Consider the following 23,743-nt stretch of genomic DNA (forward strand, 5'->3'; position numbering starts at 1 on the left):
TTGTAATGTTTTAACAAAAGGAAGACCCAAAGGCAGACACCAGGGAGATTACCAGTTCAAATGGGTTTTAATAAAATAAAACAAAGAAAGAAGGCTTACACTGAGGGGAGGTAAAAATCCAGAGAAAAACAGAATCCACAAAAGGCAAACTCAAAAATAGTCCAGGGGAAAAATATCACGACAGAAGCACATGAGGGTAAACACAGGACACAGGCTGGCAGACATGGGAAACAAGCAGCACAAACCGACAAAGACACTGAGGAACACAGGGACTAAATGGGGGAGAACTAACAAGACAAAGGTGGACAAACAGGTGAAACACATGACAATCACAAAGGGCGGGAAACAGACAAAGACAGGAAGTAAAAACAGAACACACGAGGGAGGACCAGAATCTGATTGGTTGAGAGTTGCACGAGCTTCTTTCCTAACGCTAACAGCAGAAAGTTGGAATTGTTAATATCCACAAAGTAAATGCTGTTAACACAAAAAGCAAAACGTTTTAAGGAAAAAATTTAATTCAACTATAGTTGATGAATGTTCAGCATTGCAAATTTAATACTTGTGACCTACAGTGTTAGTTGAAGGGCCTGATGTCCAATTTCTCTGTACTGTAGTTATTACTGTGTGACCATTTTCCTTACACACATCTGAAATATTTTTAACACATGCTCTGTTTTAGGAGAGGGTTTTGTGCAGGTGTTGTTCAGTGCTTTGTCATGTGCTGTGTTGGTGTTGATAAGCAGTGGTGATGCAGATGCACAATGAGGGGCGAAGCCTGAGGCATGTGCAGTCTAAGTGTGTGGACATTTGTGTGAGAAAACGTGTTGAGCGTGTTGTGTTTTAACGCAGGGTGTGTGCAGTGTGGTGTCAACCAAGGTGACACCGACAGTGACCATGGCGTGCATGGTGAGAGGAGTAAAGTTTGACCTCCACTGCTGGTAGGTAGGTGGTGAGTAATGAGCATTCCAGCATTAGTTTCTTACAACTGACTCACACAGGGGGAGGGGAGCCTTTCATTAAGTGAGATTAAATCACATCTAATGCTTCAGCAACATGTCCCCGAGCCAAAAAGCCACCCCCCGCCCCTCTCCGGCTTTAAAAATAGACAAATACATTTCAGGGAAGATTTGCTCTTTTTGTTGGTGGCGTCTTGACAACCTGTTTTAGTGTTCCAGCAGCGTGACTGAGATGTCACAGCGTGTGGGAACGAGAGGACGTGGAAGGCGATGTTTTTGGACGTTGCCCTTTTCCCGATTCCACACCCACCTCCTCTTCACCAGCTCGCGACATGTTCTGAAGCAGTGCTGCTTTGCACCCGTCAGGGCCGATCACCGGTGAAGATGGCTTGAATATGGCACCACAGGATCCGTAGAGACAGCCGAGAGCGACGGTGGACAACGTCTCACTTAGAGTAAAAGCAGGGTGACATCGAGTCCAAAGGAGAAACAACAAAACCTTCTCCCTTGTGTTACTTCTTGTGCACAAGAGAGGCTAAAACAGAAAGATGAGTCTTGCAGAATATTCAGTTGATAAATTAGATTTATTCTGATACAGTATTTAGTTATAGTCATTCCAATTTTTTATCATTTCATAAGTGAAATTAAATGATTTTCTGAAAACAATTCTGTCTTGAGGAAAAACCCTGCACGCCAGAAGCACCATATTTTGTATTGTTTCTAGTATGTACAATTACATATAATCCTTATTTTTGCTTACAGTAAGTTATACTGTACATAAATATATCACACATATCCCTCTTTGCATCTGACTATGCATCTGTTTTTCTTCTCACCATGCACAAGTTTCTAAAACCTGAAGCACAGGCACTGTTTCAAAAGAAAATAATAAACCACTAGATCAGTGATACTCAACTTGCGGCCCGTAGGCCAAATCTGTCACCCGAAAGAGTGCCAAGTGACCCTCTGACCATTTTCTAATTCACAATGAAAATTAACTGACTCACTGTTTGTCCCAGGAAGGGGAGACAAATATACCAGTTTTGTATGATGGGATAAATGGCCACTAGCAACAGAGAAGGCTGGTCTTTGTGAGCCTTTGAGGATGTGCAGAGTACAGAAGGATCAAAAGTGAGCTCTGCAGGGGAACCATTAGCAGAAGAGGAGCTGACAAAAATGCATATTTCATACTAAGAGCATAGCCTGAATATTACTGTCATTCTGTCCCTGAGCAGTGAGCAGTTTGTTCATGGTGGGGCTGCAACTAATTATTATTTTCATTGACGATTAAGCTGTTGAATATTTGTTACTTGTTTGGTCTGCAAAATGTCATAAAATTGTGAAAATGTTGATCATTATTTCCCAAACCCCAAGATGACTTCAAATGTTTTGTTTTATCCACAACTCAAAGATACTCAGTTTACTGTCATAAAAGAGCAACGAATAAGAAATATTCACATTGAAGAAGCTGGAATCAGACAATTTTGACTCTTTTTTTCCTGAAAAACAAAAGGTGATAAAACATCTGTTACAAGGCATTTACAACCTCAATACAGGTGCAGTTATTAAATGCAGAAAAATATCTGCCTACCCTTGCTTTAGTTAAGTTAATTTAATAAGTCAGGTAATTTATTTTTATAGACAGGTTATGGGTCTTTTAATGCTAATTAATTTTATCTGACAAATAATCTTATTTTCAATGTTGTACCTGTCCCTTGGCCTCTTTTCATTTTGCAAAAGTGGACCTGGACAAAGCAAGTTGAATATCCCTGCTCTAGATTCTGATGCATGTGTTCAAACCTTCCCCTTCTACTGTTTTGGCAAATGTCCAACAAGCAAGAAAAAAAAAGTTTTCATTTAAAATATTTTCATAGAAAAAGATGAACAGCTCATTTGACATAGACATTTCAAGAATAGGTAATACATTCATTAGAACATTAACCCATGCACATGACAGCAAAGATGTTTCTTTTCTAGTCAGGCTTAAAGCCTCTTAGTTTTTTTTTTAGATTTAGTTCTTGCTCAACCTTACTGATGGTATGGTAGTCCATGAGATACAGCACTGACTCTGCTGAACATCTTGATTGGTTTGCACGTGTGCCTCCACAGTTACGGCAGAGCTGAAATACGATGAAGGCAGACAAGGTGCCTTGTTGATCTTATAAACATCTGAGTAAGTTTGCGCAACGGCACTCAAAAACCACGTCCATGACAGTGAAGATCCAATGTTAAAGAAACTCTATATGAAGTAAAGTGTTTGGTTCTGATTTCCTGCTCCGACTTGCAGCTGCAAAACTCGTCTTTGGCAAAATGTAATTCACTGATAGTCTTACATTTATACATTCTGATGTACAAAAGAACAATCCACTCAAAGTAGGCTGTAAAATAACAGTTGTGCTACTCCTTAAAGGTGCTATGTGTAGCAGTTTAAACCAGCATGTCAATGTCAACTACTGTAAGCTGTGATAGCTTGTCTATTATAATAATTATCATGAATAAATAGGCCAAAGGCTGAGACATCCACTAGCCACTACTTAACACCACTGGTGCTGTATTATTAGTTTCTCAAATGTACAACCACATTTCTTATAAACTCTGTCACCAATGATATTTATACTTGTCCTTGTGTCATTCTCTTACTGAAAAGGATGGAACATGTCTGAATTCATTTTTCTCTTGGCATTTCTTAGCATCTTTCATTTGACATTGCCAGAGAAAATCATGCACGTTTCTTAACCCTCCTATTATCCTTGGAGTCAATTTGACCCCATTCAATGTTTATCATTCAAAAAATAATAGTTGACTTTTTTTCTTTTTTTTGGCTTCATATTTCATGACTTTTCCTAATTTGATGGGTACAATTGATTAAGCATAAAATTATCATGATGATATTTTTTCAATGTGCTGAACACATATTGCGCGCATCAGTGTTCCTCTGGGGTCAATTTGACCCCAAGCTGTTTTAGCTGTGTAAAACTTCTGTCTGTGTGACCTAACATCCCCACACCTGCAGGTGCAGAGTTGATACTTTTGAGTTGACACATGACATGGGGGAGGGGGAACAATATTGGCAGGTGTCAGGTTTGTCCCACCCGAAATGATTCTAAGACCAGCATGACCTGTTCGCTATGCAAGAAACATGTCTGCAAGGAGCATGAACACACTCTCTGCACATCCTGTGTAAAGTAGTGCAGACTAGAAGCTTGACTGTGGGCATAAAGAACTGTTCCATGTTCTGACTATCTGACTGATGTTCTCGTTATGATTTTCTGTTTCATAAATGGGTGAATTTTCAAACATGTAAACCCCCTCACACACCAAAAAAACAAAGAAACAACCAAAAAAGACAAAAGAAACAAAAACAAAACAAATCATAAACAAAAAAAAAAGTTTAACAAAAGAGGAGGGGTGAGTGAGACTTTATAGTGACTAACCACAAATATGTTACGAAAAAAGGAGATAAAAATAAGTAAATAAACGTGTTTATGAGAGGAAATGGGGGTCACCAACATCAACAAATATGGTTCATTCTGTGAGAGTCATGAATGTGCACCCCAAATTAGAACAGATTTGGATGAAAGATTTTCAAGATACACTAACTCTAAAACTGAAAGTATGACCTGATGGTGGCGCTGCAGGAAAGGTCACATCATCACCAAAAACAATAGGGTTCATACTCTTGTGTTCATTAATGTTGTCAGTAAATTTGAGAAGATTTGGATGAAAACTTTTCGAGATAAATTAATTCTAATTAATTTCCTCTAATCCTCTAGTGCCTGATGGTGACAAGTCAAGGTTTCATTATCAATGGGTTATTTATGTATTCCACAAATAAACAAAGTGCCTGACACAAAAACTTGGTCAACAATTTTCTGTAAATCATCTTCTGGAGGCAAATATCCCTGGGGTCAGATTGACCCCATGGGTAAAATGTGTTAGTGATATTTGAGGATGATAGTTGACAGTTCACCCCAAAATCAAAAAGGCATGTTTTCACTCTTATCTGTAGTGCTATTTATCCATCTAGATTGTTTTAGTGTGAATTGTTGAACTTTGGAGATACTGGCCATGGGGATGTCTGCATTCTTTCAGATATCAAGACGGCACTTGGGTTGTGGAGCTCAAAGCGGCAAAAAATACATTTGAAAAACTTGTCTCTTTCCAGTAATCATGACCCTGTTACTCAAAATAATCCACAGACCTTATTGTGAGCAGTTTCATGTAGAAACTAATTTCTTTGTACTGAACTATACCCACCAACAATATCACAGCAAAGAGGGAAGTATGTATCTGCATGTACTCAAGGACGAGCGGTTACAGCTCAGCCAAGGACATCGCAATGACTGTTTACATCCCACAAGCACGAGCCTCTCACCCATGAGTAGATGCACACTTCTTTCTGCACTGCGATACAATAAGCAAATTTAGTTTGGTGTAATGTAGGGCTGTAAGTAATGATTATTTTCATTGTCAATTATCTGGCGATTCTTCTTCTTCTTATTATTATTATTATTATTGTTGTTCTTTTGTCAACAACAAAAAACATATTCAGTTTACTGTCACAGGGGAGTAATGAAACCAGAAAATATTTACATGAAGCTTATTATTTAGAAGCTGGAAACATTTTTTCTTTAAAAAATGACTCAAACTGATTAATTGGCTATCATAATACTTGGTGAATAATTTAATAACTGATTATCATTACAGCTCTAATAAAAAGAAAACAGTACCTACATGAAACTACTCACAACAAGGTCATGATTTCTAGAAAGAGACATTGCTGTTGAGTTTCTCAAGTGTATTTTCTTGGCGCTTTGATCACCGTAAGACAAGAGCCATCTAGTTCCACTATAGTGGACGAAAGGCTGGCATCTCTATGGCTGATATCTCCAAAACTTGGCAACTCCAACTCAAACAATCTAGATAGATAAATAGCACCACAGATAAGAAGAAAAATGTGTACTCTTGTTTTCGGAGTGAACCTTTAATAAAGCCACGCAAGTGCAACACAGTGCAAAATATTTTTCTGTAGAATGCACATGTATTTCATGTTGGTCATGAGTGTTAGTTACACTAACCATAATACTAATTCAAATTTAATGTGGCCATGGTTTACTGATGTGCCAGTGATACACATAGCACCTTAAATCTACATTCTCCTGTCTCTCACTCACTCATTCACTCACACGTGTGTATGTGCACACATACACACATTTGACATCAACTAGTCAGTGCTGAGCGCAGTTTAACATGCGATAATGCTGCTTATTTCCTGTTAGTTACTCTAGCGAAACTTCATGCAGTTATCTCAGGCACGTGATCGTGAGATAGACGAACAGCTCAGGTTCAGTAACACTTTCTCTTTTTTCCCCAACCTCTTTTTAAAGGGTAGGACTTTTAAAACAGGAACATGAATGAAAATCTCATCTATATCAAAGCAGAAAATAATAACTTTAAAATCTGATGTTTATCTTTCATATATCTAAGATATTCACAAGAGCCAATTTTTAACTGAGACTTTGTATGGAAAAGACACAAAGGTCATTCCTCTCATGTAAAACAAGTGAATAAACAGTGGAGTCTTTCCCTTTACTTCCCTCCACCTGCTCACAGATACAGCGAGAGGAGTCATACAGGTAAATACCAAAAACAATACAAAGCTTAACAGAGATCCAGGGAAAAATACTTTTGCTAGTCACGTTACAGCATTTCCTCGTAGAAGAGCAGGTATGCCTGAGAGTTGAGTACCCTTGACTCTGGTACCGTCTGAACAGTGGTATCGCTGATGTACACCCACTGTCCCTGAGAGCTGCCGCTGGCATCCCTCGCACCTGGAACACACAAAAAAAACAAGAGTGTTTATATTATGGGGCACAGAGACTATTTTTTCAATCTGATAAAAGTCCAGTGGCTGACCAATCCTGTTCAGTGTACAGATCATTGACTGTATATAAAGATGGACAACATGCCAGCTCCCCAAAAGTCAAGTCAAAGCACCTCGAGTGCTCCCTGGTGGCTGGCTGCAATATAGGTCATAAACCCCACCCCCTCCAGGTTAGCGGATGGGGCATAGGCCAAACTAAAGGAATGAAATTATACAACAGATAAAGAGAAATGCTTCTTAATCCACTTTTGGGGGGTCAGGAGGGACATACGCAAACCTGATGTATCTTATTTTTGAGTGATTTACTGAACATTTACTTGGCTCCAAAATAATTGACACCATGTCAAAGGACGAGCACAAATAGTTACATTGGGCCTAGCGTTGCTTTCATCAACAAAAATTATGACGAAATATTGTCGTCAACGAACCTTTATCACGTGACGAAAACAAGACGAAATGTAAATGGTGGTTATGTGACGCTAACTATAATAAAATATATAATGCAATATTGTTGACGAATAAAAATGAGACGAAATGTGGTTTACAAAATAAAAACTTTGCTAAAATGTCTCTTCATTTTCATTGACCAAAACGAGACGAGACAAAATAACGTTTTAATGTTTAGTTGCGTTTATTATTTTGCAGTGTTTCTGTTTCCTAGGCTGTGTGTCGCACTGCGCTGATGCAGGCAACGTCACTTCCAATCCCCACTCGTGGCCTTATTTAGATGCAGCTGCGGTGGGATCAAGGCCGGGCAGCTGGGGAGAAAATGAAGACATGATATATGGACATTCTTTGAGTACAAACAAGTGGAAAACAAAACAGAATGTGTCATAGAAAAAGATGGGGAGAAATGCGGCCACAAAATAACGGGGAAAAACACGACAAGTTTATAAAGTAATAATATAATAATAAGATAACCATGTTTGATTTGTGAAATGGGTTTGACTAAAAGAAAAATCTGGTTTTGTCTATACCAGGGGTCCCTAACAGGCGGACCGCGGTCCGAGTCTGGACCCACACGCCGTCCTATACGGACCCGAACCTATAACCAATAAATTCTTAATAGATTTAAAATTTTGACGGGACGCTTCTATTTTAACTGGCGCAACTTTTCTAGTCTTTCCGGCGCTGGTTTATCTGATCAGGAAACGCACAGACCAACTGCAGAGAAGCTGCGTGTGGAGGAGACTGTTGTTAATGACGGAGTTTATTACAACAGAAACTAACGTGATGGTTAATGACATTGACAACAACCAGATGCATTTATAAAATTAAACAACTGTATAAAGAGGCCTATACATAAAACAGGAGAGTCTGATTGACTGTTGATCAGACTTGAAAATGACAGAAAATGCAGTTTTCAGCTTCCTAAATATAGAGATTTTCCACTTTTCTTTGTTTATCATATTAAACTGAATAAGATATTCAGTTTAATATGGATTTTAGACTGACCAAGAAAGACATTTAAACGCACCACCTGGGACTTTGAAAATCTGGGATAGATACTTTTCTCCATTTTATGACATTTTATAGAAATTGCAGCCCTACATTTAACATGAGAGTTAATTTAAGTCTTTGTTGTTAATAAAACAATTTGTACAGGGGCAAGTAAAAATTGACTTTGGGTGAGTAGATTTCTGATCCTCTTGCCAGGCCAAACAGGTGAAAAAGTGAAAAAAACATTAATGCTGAACTGTGACTGTGATGATTTAGTTCATCTAGAGATAATGTACAGATTTTTTTCCCCATCAACCAAATGATTAGTTGAAGAGTAGGAAGAATTTCAGTCAAGCAAAATTTTATCATGCTGACATATGTTCATGTGTAAATTTTTCTGACAAATTAGGTATAAATTAGTGATTTGATGCTACAAATACATAATTCACAGCTGAGCCCTGCTCGGGATGGAGTCAGGTGGGACCTCGATACTGCGGCTCCAACCCTGATCAGTACTGCACACAGTCTGGCTCCAAATGATGTCACCAGTGCAAGATGACAGCATTTGTATCGGGGATATTCTTTATATAAATGCCTGGCAATGGCACAGATATGTGGGGAAGCTGCCAGAGGGTGGCTCCACAACAACATAGCTAAATTAATGCAATCAAATGAAGAAGATGGATCAAGCAAAACCAGTGGGAAACATTTGTGTAAGCTTCCCAATATTACTAGGGGACTAAAAGTTGTACTCTGCTTAAAAAAGCCAGAACCATTATATCAACAACGGTGCTGCAATGATGTACGTGTTACAATCAGGTACTGTGTACCACACTCCGCAGTCATTTTAACAACGTGTTTGATCCTTGCCATCACCTTGCCAATGGCTCCAGCTACAAGATATCAAGCTTGTTAGCAAGGACTACCTTTCAGCACTACTCTGCACTGTAAATTCAGACACTCTCCTTGAGAAGAGTGGAAAAAGAAAGAGAGAAAATAACATGGATCTATACAACACAAAGACATCTATTCATCTTGCGCTTTGAGGACACCTTCAATGTTACAAGCAGTTTCCTGCAAGATACTGACCGCTTTCGGGAACAGCACTAAAAACACACAGACACAGAATAAATAAAAATCTTAAAGAAGCTCAAGAGAGTCAAACCATGACCTGATACGTTCCTGTGGTGTTGTTCTGTTCTCCTCTGGGGAGCGCGCACTTTTACATATGCTGTGTAGTGGCCCCCCCGCATTGAGCCACTGTGTTCGACAATTCCATACAGGCTGTAGAGAACACGTTCACCGGCTGCCAGGTTCTAGAAAAAAGAGAGGAAAAAGAAGTTTCATTCATTACAATTTAACATATAACCTTCAGCATGGTAACGGAAAAGTAGTGTTAAATGTGAGAGACATTTGACATAAAAGAGATTAATTAAGTACATTTAATATTTTTAAATTTGCTTCCCAGCTTCACTGGGACATGGATATCCCTGTATCTCTTTCAGAAGGGCTTGATTTAAAAGGTGAAATGAAGATACTGGCATCATATGACACTACAAGACTGAGAAATCCACTGGTATCATGTCATGTCTGATGGGAAAGTAAAACTGGCATGACCATTCTCGAGGAGGTCCCTTGACTGCTCACCTCAAGATATCTCAAAAAATGGGTTCTATGGGTACACATAAGGGAAACTGTGCACCTTTACATGCAAATGTGTCCATTTCATGCTAATCCAATGCAATTTTTGCATGCAGTATAGATGTGATATTTTTGCCTACTTTATTTAAAAATTCCAGCATTGCAGCCTCATGAAACTTCACAGCCACAAACTACAGGCCCTTCGCAAACCATTCAGGGCATTCAGAGGATGGATGGGTTTCCTTCATATACTGACAATGAGGGGGTTTCTGAGCAATTTCCAGAACAGAGGTGATTCCCATGCAATTACCAAAAAAGTAATTTTTACAGAATTTTTTGAATATCATGTCTTTGAAACCAAATCACAGCATGCCTTTTTCTATGGTGTTCCTCATTTCCCCATTTTTATCAATTCTCAATTGGTAAAAAAAAAAATCCTCCAGGTTCCCAGCTTTCAGATGATATATACCGTCTCTATGTGGCATATACAGGTGACCTTTTATCGCTCCATAACGATCCACTGCCCCCTGACAAAAATGTGTCGGTGGTAATTAGATTGGAAAAGGTTTTAATACCTTGCAGGATGCTGAGCAGAATGGAGCCAGATCCAAGATGAGGGGAAAGTCAACATGTCGGTTCACTTTTCTTAAATTCATCCCTGCCTGAAAACACAAAGACAGAATATGTGTAAAAACAAACCCACACATCTGGATATTTTCATGATAAAAAAGGGGGCCAATAAAGGGCAGTGCGTGGCTGCTCACCTGATGGAAGCGTTTAAGATGCAATGTGATGACAGGAGGCAGTGCGGATATCAGCATTTGCTTCCTAGCACTGGTGTAAATCTTCTCCACCTTCTTATCTATGCCGACAACAAAGAGCACCAACATCAGGTTTAACTGTTAAAACAAGCATTCTCTTTTATTCAAACACAGCAAGTCATGAATTTCATAAAAAAAAAAAAACGCACAAAAGAAAAAAAACAACAACAAAGGTCAGAAATTAAACAGAAAGCATCACATTCTCATTACAGGATCATATGAACATCTGGAACCATGGAGAAACTGACAACTGCAAAAAAGTGAGACTGTAGACCTTGACTTTGTGCTGCAAGCACACACTACTACTGATGAACTCAACAGGTTGGGTGTCTGAGTCGAGGATTGAGATGATAGTTGTGTCTCTAACTAGATAATTGCAGAAATGTGCAGAGTGTTTTATTGTGAACACACGGAAATGAAGTGAATTATGCTGCAGTGGCGGGCTGAAACATTTCTATGGATGTTTTCATTTTTTTTTTTTTTTTTTTTACATAAAAAAGATTAATTGTTGGAATCTATTGCAAGTGAAAGAATTCAAGTATCCTACAGCGGCCATGCTCCATGAGGAAAAGAGGATCAGGTCAATCTCAAACATCAGGTTTTTTCTCTTTTGGCCTGGTCTCAAGAGAGTCATCCATGCTTTTATTTCATTTCAGAATATTGTAATGCATTGTATCTAGAGTTAAGGCAAAACACTATCTCACACCTCCTGCTCGGCTTTTAATAAATACTAGCACACATGGTTATCAGTCATGTTTTAGGCTCTCTTCACTGGTTCTTGGATCACCTCCCAACTACACTGCTGAATTGCTGCACCCCTACAAGTCAGGGAGCAACATCAGATCCTCAGGCAGGGCTCTGCTGGCTATTCCTGAGTCTCTGCTCAAGTCTGAATATGATCAGGCTTTTTGCAGTTGTGGAACGAAACTAGGTAAAATTACTGTTTTTGCCAAAGGAGTCTTTGGACAGACCAATGCATATAATTATATCCGTTTCCCATTGGAAAAATGCTGCTTGACATGCCGGTAATGCGGCGAACAGCAGTGCATTGCTTAGCTTGCTACCCTAAAACCCCTTGTCAAATAATCATAACTATCCTTTTAAAGTTTTTCTATTGAAAACCTTTGCTGTAACGATATTATATTATTTATAATTATTTATAATTATAAATATAGAATTCTGCAATCAAACTGCATCATATCAATTATTTGCATGTAGCAAACATGCAGACTGGTTGGTTGTCTTCAAAGCTCTTTGCCATTCCAGATGTTTTATCTTACCAGCTGAGCCACTCTTGCGCAGCTGCTTCTGTCTGCGTTCAGTGCAACTCTCACACAGCAGCTTGTTGTTGCCCATCAGCAGTTCCACAGAGGTGAACTGGTGGAGGCAGGACTGGATGGAGCACTCCTTGGAGCTGGGTGTGTAACTGTGGGACAGCGCCTGGAATGCCCCATGGTGGTGTTGATGGTGGAGGTTGTCACGTGACTGCATATCTCCCTGCTCCTCTGAAGAACAGTGTGCAGAAGGAGCACAGTCCCCAGAAGTGAAACTGAGGTTGACTTTAGACACTGCGGTGACTAGCTGCTCTACGGCGCCACCTTGCCTCGTGGAGGACGACGAAGAGGGGGAGGAGGCAGAGATGGGCGCAGGAGATGGAGTGAGGGTGGAAGTGGACGATGGGGTGGGCATGTGTCCGTGACTGTGGCTGGAAGAGGAGGTGCGTGGGGCCCACTCACTCTCTGAGGCCTCACTGTCAGCATCATTACTGCTGTCTTGAGCACCCGAGTCTCTTTCACTGCCATCTGATAGGCTGCCGGCAGCGGCCATCTTGCAAACTGAGACACCACGAGCTGATCCACTGGCTACCCCCTCCTCCTCTGCCCGCTCTGCACTGCAACCTGCTCCCTTCTCCTCCACAGAGCTGGAAGACCTCCTGCTCTGCTGTTTCTGGGGGAGAGAAGAACAGCCAATTTTACATGGTGGTGTCATAGTTTTAAATAATCTTAAAAGGCCAGTTCACCCCCAAAATCAAAAATGCATATTTATCTTCTTAACTGTAGTGTTATTTATTCATCTACTTTATTTGGTGAGAGTTGCTGAGTTTTGGAGATATTGGCTGTAGAGATGTCTGCCTTCTTCAATATACTGTATACTGGGACTAAATGGCACTTGGCGTGGGGTGCTCAAAGCACCAAAGAAATTCATCTGAAAAAAATTCAACAGCATCATCTCTTTCTGGAGATCACGCTACAATTACTCAAGATAATTTTGTGAGCAATTTCATTTTGGACCTATTTTCTTTCTTTTGTAGAATCTACTGGAATAGTTCCTACATGAAACTGCTCACAATAAGGTCTGTGGATTATCTTGAGAAATTTATTTTTTTGGGGCTCTGAGCACCACAAGCTATGTCCCATTTAGTCCCATTATATTTGAGAGAAGGCAGACATCTGTACCTCTGATATCTCTAGAACTCAGCACCAAAACTATCTAGATGGTTAAATGACACAGGTAAAAGGAAAACATGTATTTCTGATTTTCGTCATTATTGTGTGAGTGTGTGTTTGTGAATGAGAGGCCGATTATAAAGCACTTCATTTATGAAGGTAGAAAAGCACAAGATAAGTGCAGTCCATTTACCATTCACTGTGGCTGTAAACTGATACTGAAATGAGAAAACTTTCTCTCGCTCTCTCAGAACCAATATAACACAAAGAGATTGCAAGACAGCTTGCAGTCAAACAATTTTCCAGCTTCATACTTCATATATAAATATTTTATGTTGTTTAGTCTTGGTCAGATTCCAAATATCTCCTGCTGAGCGTTGCACCCAGCGCTGTGACGGCTGTCCAAAGTGACACTGCCATCTGTTTCTATCACTCTTTTCTGCTTCCATCAGTTAGTTTTGTGGTTTGTGGTGATTTTGAGACTTGGTTTGTTAAGTTTACAGCCGTGCAGTTACATTTCTTTGTGTACAATGATGCAGCTACAAAACAGCTACCAACGACTCAACTCAGGTTTCACCTTCTCTCATCAACTAACCACCAGCACATGTTGTCACATGTAATGCTGTTTTATACAACTTTAGACTACAGCTAATACATAAATGTACTCAGGCATTTATCATTTTATGACTGTGCGACAGTGGTAAAAACAATAAAATTCCTCAATACTGTATCTCTGAACTATCTCTTTAACAAAATCACACACATTTAGGCTCTGCTATGTGATCTCCTCTTGACAACTAATGTAATATTAACATTTACTAGCCCCCACCGAAGAGGTCCCCTCCATTTTTGCTCCACCTTTGCTTTAGAGGTTAACAGTCAAATCTGATAACTATGTAGTGATATTTACGCATTTGAAAAAATTAAATATTAGCTTACCCACCATTACAACTGTACCATTATTAACTTTACACACATTATCCCTACCTGTCCGCTTAGCTTCCTGGTGTTTCTGTTGACAGAGTGCGCTGCAGAAAGGACCTGGTCACTGTGAGTCATGTGGGAGTCCTGCTCCCGGCTGCCCTTCCCAAGCCTACCAGGGTTGGACGGTTTTGATATCTGAGAATACAGAATGAAGCATTATGAGTTCTATATGGAACCATAAAAAATACGGTCATAGTAATGACCAACTTCTTCTGCTGGAAACAATTAAAAGAAAATACAATAGCAATCTTGCCACCTCTCAAGTAACTTTGACACTTTATTTTTTTCAGTGTCTGTACCAAACTGTCAAGGCCATTTTTGCAAAGGGGTCCTTTGACCTCTCACCTCAAGATATCAGAAAGAAAGTGCATTTTAAGGGTACCCAAGAATCTCCCATAGTAAACATTTCATTGTATAGTGAGGCCAGTTTTTGAAACTTGACTGCACTGTATAAAATGACTCTAGGATAACCATAGCCTCATGAAAATTCACAAACACAAACAAGAGACCTGGGGCATTCAGAGGACGGATGGCTTTCTATGTATACTGGCAATAAAAAGGTCTCAGAGCAATTTCAAGAACAGAGATACTTCCCATCCAGTTGCTGAAATGCAATTCTAACAGAGATCTCCAATTGTCACAAGTTTTTGATACGAACTCACAACATGAATTTCTGCACGGTGTTCCTCAAGGTCTTGGTGTCTTAATGTGGCATCTTGGAGGGATTTGGTGACCATTTTTATTAATTCACAAGTGGTAAAAAACAGTTAGATTTTGCACTAGATCTGTGTAATCAACAGTAAAACCGTAAAAGGTTGCTGCATCAGCTTATGAGACATGGCAGAGCAGAGGAATTGGCCATCATATTCTTCCACATAATGTTCTTAGCCCTTAAAATCTCTAAACTTGAATGAGAATAGGTTGATTAGATCGTTAGAGTTGCACTTCAAAATATTCCTCCGGTTCGCAGCTTTCAGATGATATATATCACTTCTTATGCTGCTGACCTGTTATCTGCTTCTAAAGACCCCTCTCCCCCATAAAATGACAAACATTGGTCTATGGTATAGTGGGCCAGAAGTGAAGAGGTTACAGTAAGTTAGGTACACATATGACAATGAGAATCATTATCCTTAAATATTATTTTCAGTGATATTCTTAGGAAAAGTTGTAGCAGCTCACCCTCTCCTCTATGATGGGTAATGAGATGTCTATGAAAGCCTCCTTCACTGTGGAGATCTGAAAGAGAAATCACAAGCAAATCACTGTCAGCATATATATTGATTAGCTTACTTAGTAGTCATAATCAAAGCCAGTTGTTAACAATAAACTTAGACTGCTGATTTTCAACAAGTCTTAGCAGAGATGTGGGAAGCCGCTGTTTCTTTGCTTTTTCCTTTCCAGCTCCACACCTGGTGCTCTCTACCTTCAAGGATATTCTTTAGTTTTCATAGTGGCAGATGCTTTGTTTGAGCACCCACATTTCATTGTACATGCCTGCTGCAAACAGTTGGTGTTTGAGCTGGTCCTTGAAGTGCTTTTTTTCCCTGCTGACTTCTGTTTCCACTGACTTATTTTTTAGCGCATTGTTGTTTGGTTGTAGGTATTAAAATCAAAAATGTTACCTGGGTGTAACAGCTAGACTAGAAATGGCAACAAAGGTCCAGTGCGTAAGATTTTCAGGGATTTATTGGCAGAATATGGCAGAAATATCACAACATTGTAGGCTTTCCTACACGCTTGGAATGAGAGTGACAGATGAGATGTTTGCAATTTGTAAGCTCACCGCAAGATACCACTAAATTCTACACCGGTCCTTTGATTGCTGTATGAATCTGAGGTTGGCTAAAGAAAGTGTGAACTTGTGAACCCTGTTGTGCTTCATAGGTCCACTAAGGGCAACACATTAAAGGGATAGTTCACCCAAACATGAAAATTCAGTCATTATCTACTCACCCTCATGCCAATTGAAGTTTCCAGCCCACAGCATTGTACTGTCTCCCAAACAATGGAAGTAAATGGTGACCAGTTTTGACACGTGTAAAACAACCAAAAGAAAACATAAAATGCCTCCATGCTGCTTGTCTGGTGTAATCCATGTCTCCTAAAGCCCTGACCTGTCAAGTTGACGATTAAAAAAAGTTATTTACACCATGTTTTCAGCCTGAATCTCCACTGATCCTTAACTTGGAGCCATGTTCACATGCACATGCACACTGTCTGAACTGGGTATGTGTGTTGTGATGGTGTGCAAACGACATGTTGGGACTTTAACTTCCAGTTGTTTTTTACATTTGAAAACTGATCACCATTCACTGACATTGTTTGGGAGATTCTGCAACAGTGTTTTCCTTTGAAACTCCAGCAGTGTTTGCTGACTAACAAAATAAACACAACCCTCCATCAGCATGAGGGTGAGTAGATAATGACTAAATTTTCATTTTTAGGTGAACGATCTCTTTAAGCTATGCCTCACTGATCCTCCCCTACAGTTTACCCACACACTTACATGCTCGCACTCCTCACACATAATTGTGTTGGTCAGCTCGCCCACAAAGATGCGGTCAACAAAGTTCATCCTCACACCTTCCTTCCCGTATGCTAATGGAAAAAAGAGACAAAGCTATCAACTGATTACATACAGGTGAATAATGTAATGAACAGTCTGTCAATTCACTCCACTAAACCATTCTGCTCACTTTTATGTCTCTAATAAAAGCTAACAGGTAACTGTATTAACCACACTTCTGAGACTAAAAGAGCAGATATGGGATGACTATCCTTCTTACTTAATTCAAGTTTAATGTATATTTTGTTCTATTTGTGTGTTTTTTAAAATAGTTTTTTACAATTATTACAAATACCAGTGAAATTTTACTGTTTCTGTGCCCTGATGTCACAATATTGGCTGACATGTCAATATCAGATTTATTTAAAACTTCATAATATTCATATTGGCTAGGGCGGGGCAATATATCTATATTATATCAATATTGTGATATGAGAGTAGATATTATCTTAGACTTTTGATTTTGCTATATTGTGATATGGCACAAACAATGTCTTCTCCTGGTTTTAAAGCCTGCATTGCAGGAGACTCACATAACTTTCTGAACTTACCAGACTGTTCTAGCTGTTCTACTATCTGACCATACCCACTTAGCCATTATATCCACATTACAGATGATTTTTCATCAAACTTTTCATTGTGTTAATAGTTTGTTAAAGAAACAATAATCAAATCTACAATATTACCAAATTTGTGGTATGTTACTTCAGAGAAAATGTGTACCAAGATATATATCCAATACCACGGAACACCCTAAAAATATTGCTATATTTTTTATAAGCCATATCGCCTGGCCTTTGTATTGGCCCAAAAAATCCAGTATCCATCAGACTCTACAGAGTAATGGTCAAGATGAACAAGTAACACTGCCAGTTTATCTAACACAGATTATATACTGTTGTCTGTCAAACCACCCTTTGCCTGACTAGTAACTGAGCTGTATTTCCATTAAGTACCACAAGATGGGACTATTGGTCTTGGCCATCTATCTACTGCTGTGATCATATGAACCTTTGACTTGGCGTTTGGTGTCCTCATCAGCTGTCTTCTCAGTGGGATTGTTGAAAGCCTTCAGAATCCCTGCTTTTACCCTCTGCAAACAACAAACACTAAATTATACAACAATGCAGACAATCAAATAAATATACATTCAAAGAAAATTCAGTTTTTTTTTGAGTTCTCTCCATTACATCAATTAGTGAAATAAATGTAGCCTGCAGCTCATTTTGACAGGTGTACCTATTATAAGCATCATTAGTGTAAAATAATTATTGTGCTTGTCTAAAAATGTTAACACAAACATCTCTTAATTAACCATGCATGTTTGTGTGTGTGTAGATGTTCTTGGCGGGGCCCTCTTATTGGAGGTGACATGGTCAGTGAGTGTGTTGGTGAGAGAGCTGTGAAGAGGCACAGCCACAGTAAAGCACCAATCAATAGATAATTGGCCATGGTCTATGTCTGTGGTCGAGACCAGTCGGCCCCCATTGTCCCGGGACCCACGCACTGGACTGTCTATTTAGGTCAAAAGTCCTGTTAATCCTAGCCTGGCCGGCCCGCACCCCTCTCAGTCAGTTGGCACAGTCAAACCAGGCTGAGGCTCCCCTACTAATTAATTACCAGTAACCCCCCGCTCTTCCCAGCGTAACAGCGTGCACTGTCCCACACAGGATGGGCTGAGGGAGGGGAGGGGTGAAGGGGGTGGAGAGGGTTGCTGGTACAAGGTTGCAGGGGTGGAAACTAAAATCAAGACAGGGCGAAGAAGGACAGTCCATGCCCTGAGAGAGTAATACCTACCATCTCAGCTAATTGGTGATAATTGACTGGGGCCAAAATTAGCATATTTAGCTCTCTGATACTAATGGCCAATCAACACAAACACTCAAGGGCCTCTAAAAGGTTGGTGACACACACCCACAGCAAAATTACCAGTTTCCCTCTCTGACACACATACACACACACCCACACACAGGACAGTGTGTGTATATTATTTGTACAGTATTAATGAGGTACTCATAATTAATGGGTTTATTCAGGCTCAGCAGATATACTGTCTATTAATGGAAAAAAACATGTGTGCTCTATGTCTGAAGAAGCCCTACTAACAAAACTTCCAAAACCAGGGGTGCACGATTAACAATGATATGCTATTCTATCTATCACAACTGTATCAGTCTGTATCAGAATCAGCATTTATTAGCCAATAAATATCCCCTATATTAAAACCTGATTTGACAGATTATATTAAAGCATTTTAATCCAAGTCCTTAGGCAAAATGCTCAATAAAGCATGAGGTAAGTTTTTTTTATGAACTTAACTAGAAAAAAATAAATGAACATTTGAAGAGTCAGAACTGTTCTTTATTTTTTGTTGTCCTAGAGATCTCAAATATTAGTTTTGTTTAGGTCAGAGCTATGAAATACTAAATAGACTATTGCTGCTAGGGATGCACAATATGGATTTTTTTTTCAGCTGATAATTACATACTTCTTATGGCCGATACCAATAAGATAACGGATGATTTCACATTCTTGCATTTTCAAATTAAGCTCATATAAGCTGTAGTTGATGCACACGAGGGTACAAAAGGATAAGACGACGCTTAATGGATGATTTAATATTCCACAATTACATCACTAACATCACTATGACAACAAAAACTGTTCTAATGCTTAAAATGTTCAGTAATTTTCCTAGTGAAGAAGCCAACATCAAAAAATTTTACAAATATACTTTGGTTTTTACAGATCAGTTTGCTCAAGAATTCCAATGAAATGATTAGACAATTTGTCAAATCAGATATTATTACAGATATTATTATACCCATATACCGATATAGACCAATATAGCTGGATCGGCTAATAATTTATCAGTCCCAATATTTATTGTGCGTCTGTAATCTTTGTTCACTATATCTGAGCCTTTCTTACCTTCAGGTGTGCATAAACTGCAAAAAAGGTTTTGTGAACTTATTTGTAAAATAAAAAAATGTGAAATTATTGGTTATCTTGTCTGTATCAGCCATGAGAAGCAAGTAATTAATGATAACTGTATTAGCTGAAAAGAAATCCACATCATGCATCTCTATCCAAAACATATTCCATCTTTATTGGAAAAGTTAGTAACTGGACTAATATTTGCATTCATTTAAAAACGTATTCAATAAAGTAGGCTAAAATGCCACTGTATCTCTGAATGTGCTTGGCAGGATAAATGAGTTTCTGAGTGAATGAATAGAGGGGACTGTACCCCCTCCCTCTTTACTTCCTTGATTAGATTGGGAGAAGGGCTAATGAGTGTGTGTGTGTGTGTGTCTGTGTGTGTGCGCGTGTTTGTAGGAGGGGGCCGCGGGTGACCCTCAAGCACAATGGGACAGCCCTGGAGCTCATTCAGCAGCTGTGGGTTTCCCAAGATCACACAATGATGCCGGTCGTGCCACTTGCAAGTCCTCTAAGTGGCACAACTGTCAGCGTTCACAAGTTTGAATGGGAGCAGGGGCAGTTCAGCCCGCGGCCCCTCTAGGGTCTGGGGCTGACCACTAAACACACCCGCTAACTTCTCCTCCTTGGTTCACGTGGCCACTGGTGGGGCCACGGGGGGCAGCTCAGCCCTGCAAAGGGCTGCTGTGGGGTCTCCTAATTGCCCTGCGAAGGGTTGTGGGGAGGGGTTTTTCTGTAGTTGCCAAAAACATGGCACCATAAGGTTAAACACAAAAACTGGCTGGCCAAGCAAAAAGAAGATACAGGGTTATGCGACAGCACACAGCAAATACACAGCTGAAGGTCTGACATTAGGGCAACACACATCTAGGGTTGATTTAAATGGACAATGTGAAAGCTGTTTACTGAGCTACAATATAAAATATACTGTACAAGTAGAGGGTTCAAGGTTGATGAGGTCGACGACAATACCGGTGACAAAAATGATTCACTGTGCGCTGAGACGAGATGGCTTTCAAAACAGACACAGAATTCCAGGCATGTGTGTTTGATAATTCTGTTGTTGGTGCTACTATCAACTTACAGATTCATTTCAGACAGGGCTGCAGCTAATGATTGTTTTCACTGTCGAATGAGCTGTCAATTACTTTCTTAATTAATCAATTAGTTGTTTGGTCTAAAAACTGTCAGAAAATAGTGAAAAATATCATTCTTTCCGAAGCCCAAGATGATGTCTTCAAATATTTTGTCCACAAACCAAACATCTGCAGTTTATTATCATAAAATAGTATATAAACTAGAAAATACACACATTTAAGAAGCTAGAATCAAAGAATATAGACTTTTTTCCATAAAAGAAATTATTAGATTAGACTACTATTAAATTATCAAAATAGTCTGGCTATTAATTTCATAATCGATCAATCATTGCCGCACTAATTTCAGATATTAATTCTTTAAGTGAACCAGGGTTGCAACAACCACTTATTTTAATTATTGATTAACTGGCTTGTTATTTTCAAGATTAATTGTTTAGTCTTTAAAATGAGAAAAAGTAAAGTATTCAAACTGCATCTTTTGTCAAACCAACAATCCAAAACTCAAACTGAAAATGCTTCATTTACTATTGTTAAGGACAAAGGAAAGCAGCAAATCCTTACATTTAAGAGGCTGGAACCTGCAAATGTTTGGCATTTTTCATTAAAAACTTGACTGATATGACTAATTGATTATCAAAAAAGCTGTCAATACATTTTTTTCGACTGGCTTTGAAATTGTTGCAGCTCTTAAGCGAAGTGACATCATGTTGCCTGATTAATTTTTCCTTATCTAATTTAATTGTTCAATGTAGTCTACAAAAGAAAATATACTGACTGAGAATCTGCAGTAATGTCAGCAGCTCTGTGAGGCTGCTCTTGGCAGCATTTTAAGTTTTCTAAAACCTGCTAAATAGCACAAAAGACAAGGTAGAGGATGATGAGATTGTTGGCATTAGTGCAGCTAAAAAAACTGAAAGCCAGGTTGTTTTGTTAGAACCTGACTAAGCGTGTGGATACTGTGTCCTCACTTTTTACATTTTCTTCAACCAATCATTCAAAATGCATTTGTAAAGACACCTCAAATACCAGAAATACAATGGGTCCTTTGTGTAGGTTTGAAGGACCTTTCTACAACAAAAGGTAAAACTTTAGCAAACTTTAGCAAAAAGAATGTGACAAAAGATCTTTAACATATATTCTGAACTTGGAAAATCATGTTGGTAGAGTCATTAAAGGCATTCAAACAGAGGTGTATGTGTATATGTGTATAGATATAAACTCACTTTAGTTTCCTCTACTCGTATGGAGTCCATTAGGTAGTGCAGAAGCTCCTGACTGTCTTGTTGTTGGTAGCCCTTGAAGCGCGGAGCCCTGAAAATAAATAAATAAATAAACACTGTTGAAAGTCAAGAGCAATAGAGAGACAGAATCTTATGAAAAGAAGCAGAATATGGTTGAGAAAGCCTACGATCCATTGACAAGACAATCTTTGCATATAACCGTTTCACAAAATTACAGAGAAGCATTGAGGTAGTGAATCTCCAACTTCAAAAAAAAAAGAAAAAGCCACTTTTTGTTTGTCCACAAAAATCAAACCCACACGTATTCAAGTGAAGAGGAAGAAAACCACCACAAAACAAGCAACTGAAATCAGTAGAGGAACACGAAAAAAGGAGAAAACTTTTACCCCTTCTCAAGGCTTTTTCATTATTGGATCTGGAAATCGTAACTGCTGTGATATGAGGTTAGATGATTCACATGTCAAAACATTACACAAAACATCACAAAGTCAGTTTTGAAAGTATAAACTAAAATTCAAATTATATACATATGTATGTATATATATATATATATATATATATATATATATATATATATGTATTTATTTATTTATTTATTTTTTTCCTCCACAGATTGTCAATCATACTTCATGCTGTCAGGACAGACTCCAATTAGCTCCAACTAGCAATTACTTCCATAACTGATTAATCTATCAGTCATTTTCATAATTATTTAGCCTGTAAAGTGTCCATAAATGATGAAAAATGCTCAACACAATTTCAAAGTTTTAAAAACCCACACATTCTTCATTTACTGCAACAAAAGAAAGCAGTAAATCCTCACATTTAACAAGCTGGAACCAACAAATGTTTAGATTTTTTCTTCAAAACTGACTGAAACAATTATAATCAAAATATTTGGCAACTAATTTTCTTTTGATTAATCAACTAATCACTGCAGCTAAAATGAAAATAAGATGAATAGTCAATTTACACAATCTTTGTTCCAGTGGTTTATCTCTGGAGAATGCAAAAGGCCGTTACAAGGCCAAACCACAGCTGCACACACCTGCCTGGCAGTCAATTTATCAGCTTGAAAATTTGCTAAGAGTTTTATTGCCCTTTTTGTTGGTGGATAACCATCCTGGACATTAAAGTCAGAGCAGTTAGAAGGGAGTCTCTCCTTGGGTCCATCCCCTGGCTGTCCACGGTGAAGCAGATGTGGGGACAGATGCCAGGGGCAGATGGGCAGCCGAGGCCAGAGCCACTGCAACCTGTTGGGCCGAGCCAGCCACATAACCACAGGACAGGTTGGTCTGACAGGCAAAACACACACTGAGAGGCCATATTAAGTGGTGTGAGAGGCCATCGGTCAAAGGTTGAGGATGTTCGGAGGGCAGACGTCTCGGGTGATGGTTTAACAACTTTAATTGTACTGTGGAGCTCCTTTGCTGGTACTTATTTATTTATTCATTAGAATTCTATTGATAGGGACAACGCAATTTAACACAGTTCCAATACAGAGCATGACACTGATGTGCTGCAAAGAGTTTATAGCTATTGCTAATTTTCAACTCCTGTTCCTGTGTGACTCTTGGTTTTTACATGTAGGTCTACAGTGTCATTAAAATATTCACAGTGCAGTACAGATAAGAAGAATACAATAACATACACGTACCACACTACACATAAAAGAGACACCAATAAACCTTAGCAATTTGGAGCACAATAAGCTAAA

General features: G+C 39.0%; 1 protein-coding gene across 1 annotated transcript in view; it reads right to left on the bottom strand.

The window, feature by feature from the left end:
* Positions 1 to 6,009: 6,009 nt before the first annotated feature.
* The window catches only part of usp45 (ubiquitin specific peptidase 45), a 46,539-nt gene continuing 28,805 nt past the window's right edge, over positions 6,010 to 23,743 (bottom strand). The window contains exons 9-18 of the mRNA XM_084726106.1: positions 22,009 to 22,096; positions 17,757 to 17,838; positions 16,686 to 16,777; positions 15,359 to 15,415; positions 14,180 to 14,311; positions 12,026 to 12,692; positions 10,689 to 10,786; positions 10,500 to 10,586; positions 9,455 to 9,599; positions 6,010 to 6,790 (exon numbers count right to left, since the gene is read on the bottom strand). Coding sequence (XP_084582232.1) covers positions 6,660 to 6,790; positions 9,455 to 9,599; positions 10,500 to 10,586; positions 10,689 to 10,786; positions 12,026 to 12,692; positions 14,180 to 14,311; positions 15,359 to 15,415; positions 16,686 to 16,777; positions 17,757 to 17,838; positions 22,009 to 22,096 — 1,579 coding nt within the window. The 3' untranslated portion in view covers positions 6,010 to 6,659. The remainder of the gene's footprint in view (positions 6,791 to 9,454; positions 9,600 to 10,499; positions 10,587 to 10,688; positions 10,787 to 12,025; positions 12,693 to 14,179; positions 14,312 to 15,358; positions 15,416 to 16,685; positions 16,778 to 17,756; positions 17,839 to 22,008; positions 22,097 to 23,743) is intronic.

This window comes from Lutjanus erythropterus, chromosome 9, assembly GCF_056507025.1.
Source record: "Lutjanus erythropterus isolate fLutEry1 chromosome 9, fLutEry1.hap2, whole genome shotgun sequence".
Lineage (NCBI taxonomy): Eukaryota > Metazoa > Chordata > Actinopteri > Lutjaniformes > Lutjanidae > Lutjanus > Lutjanus erythropterus.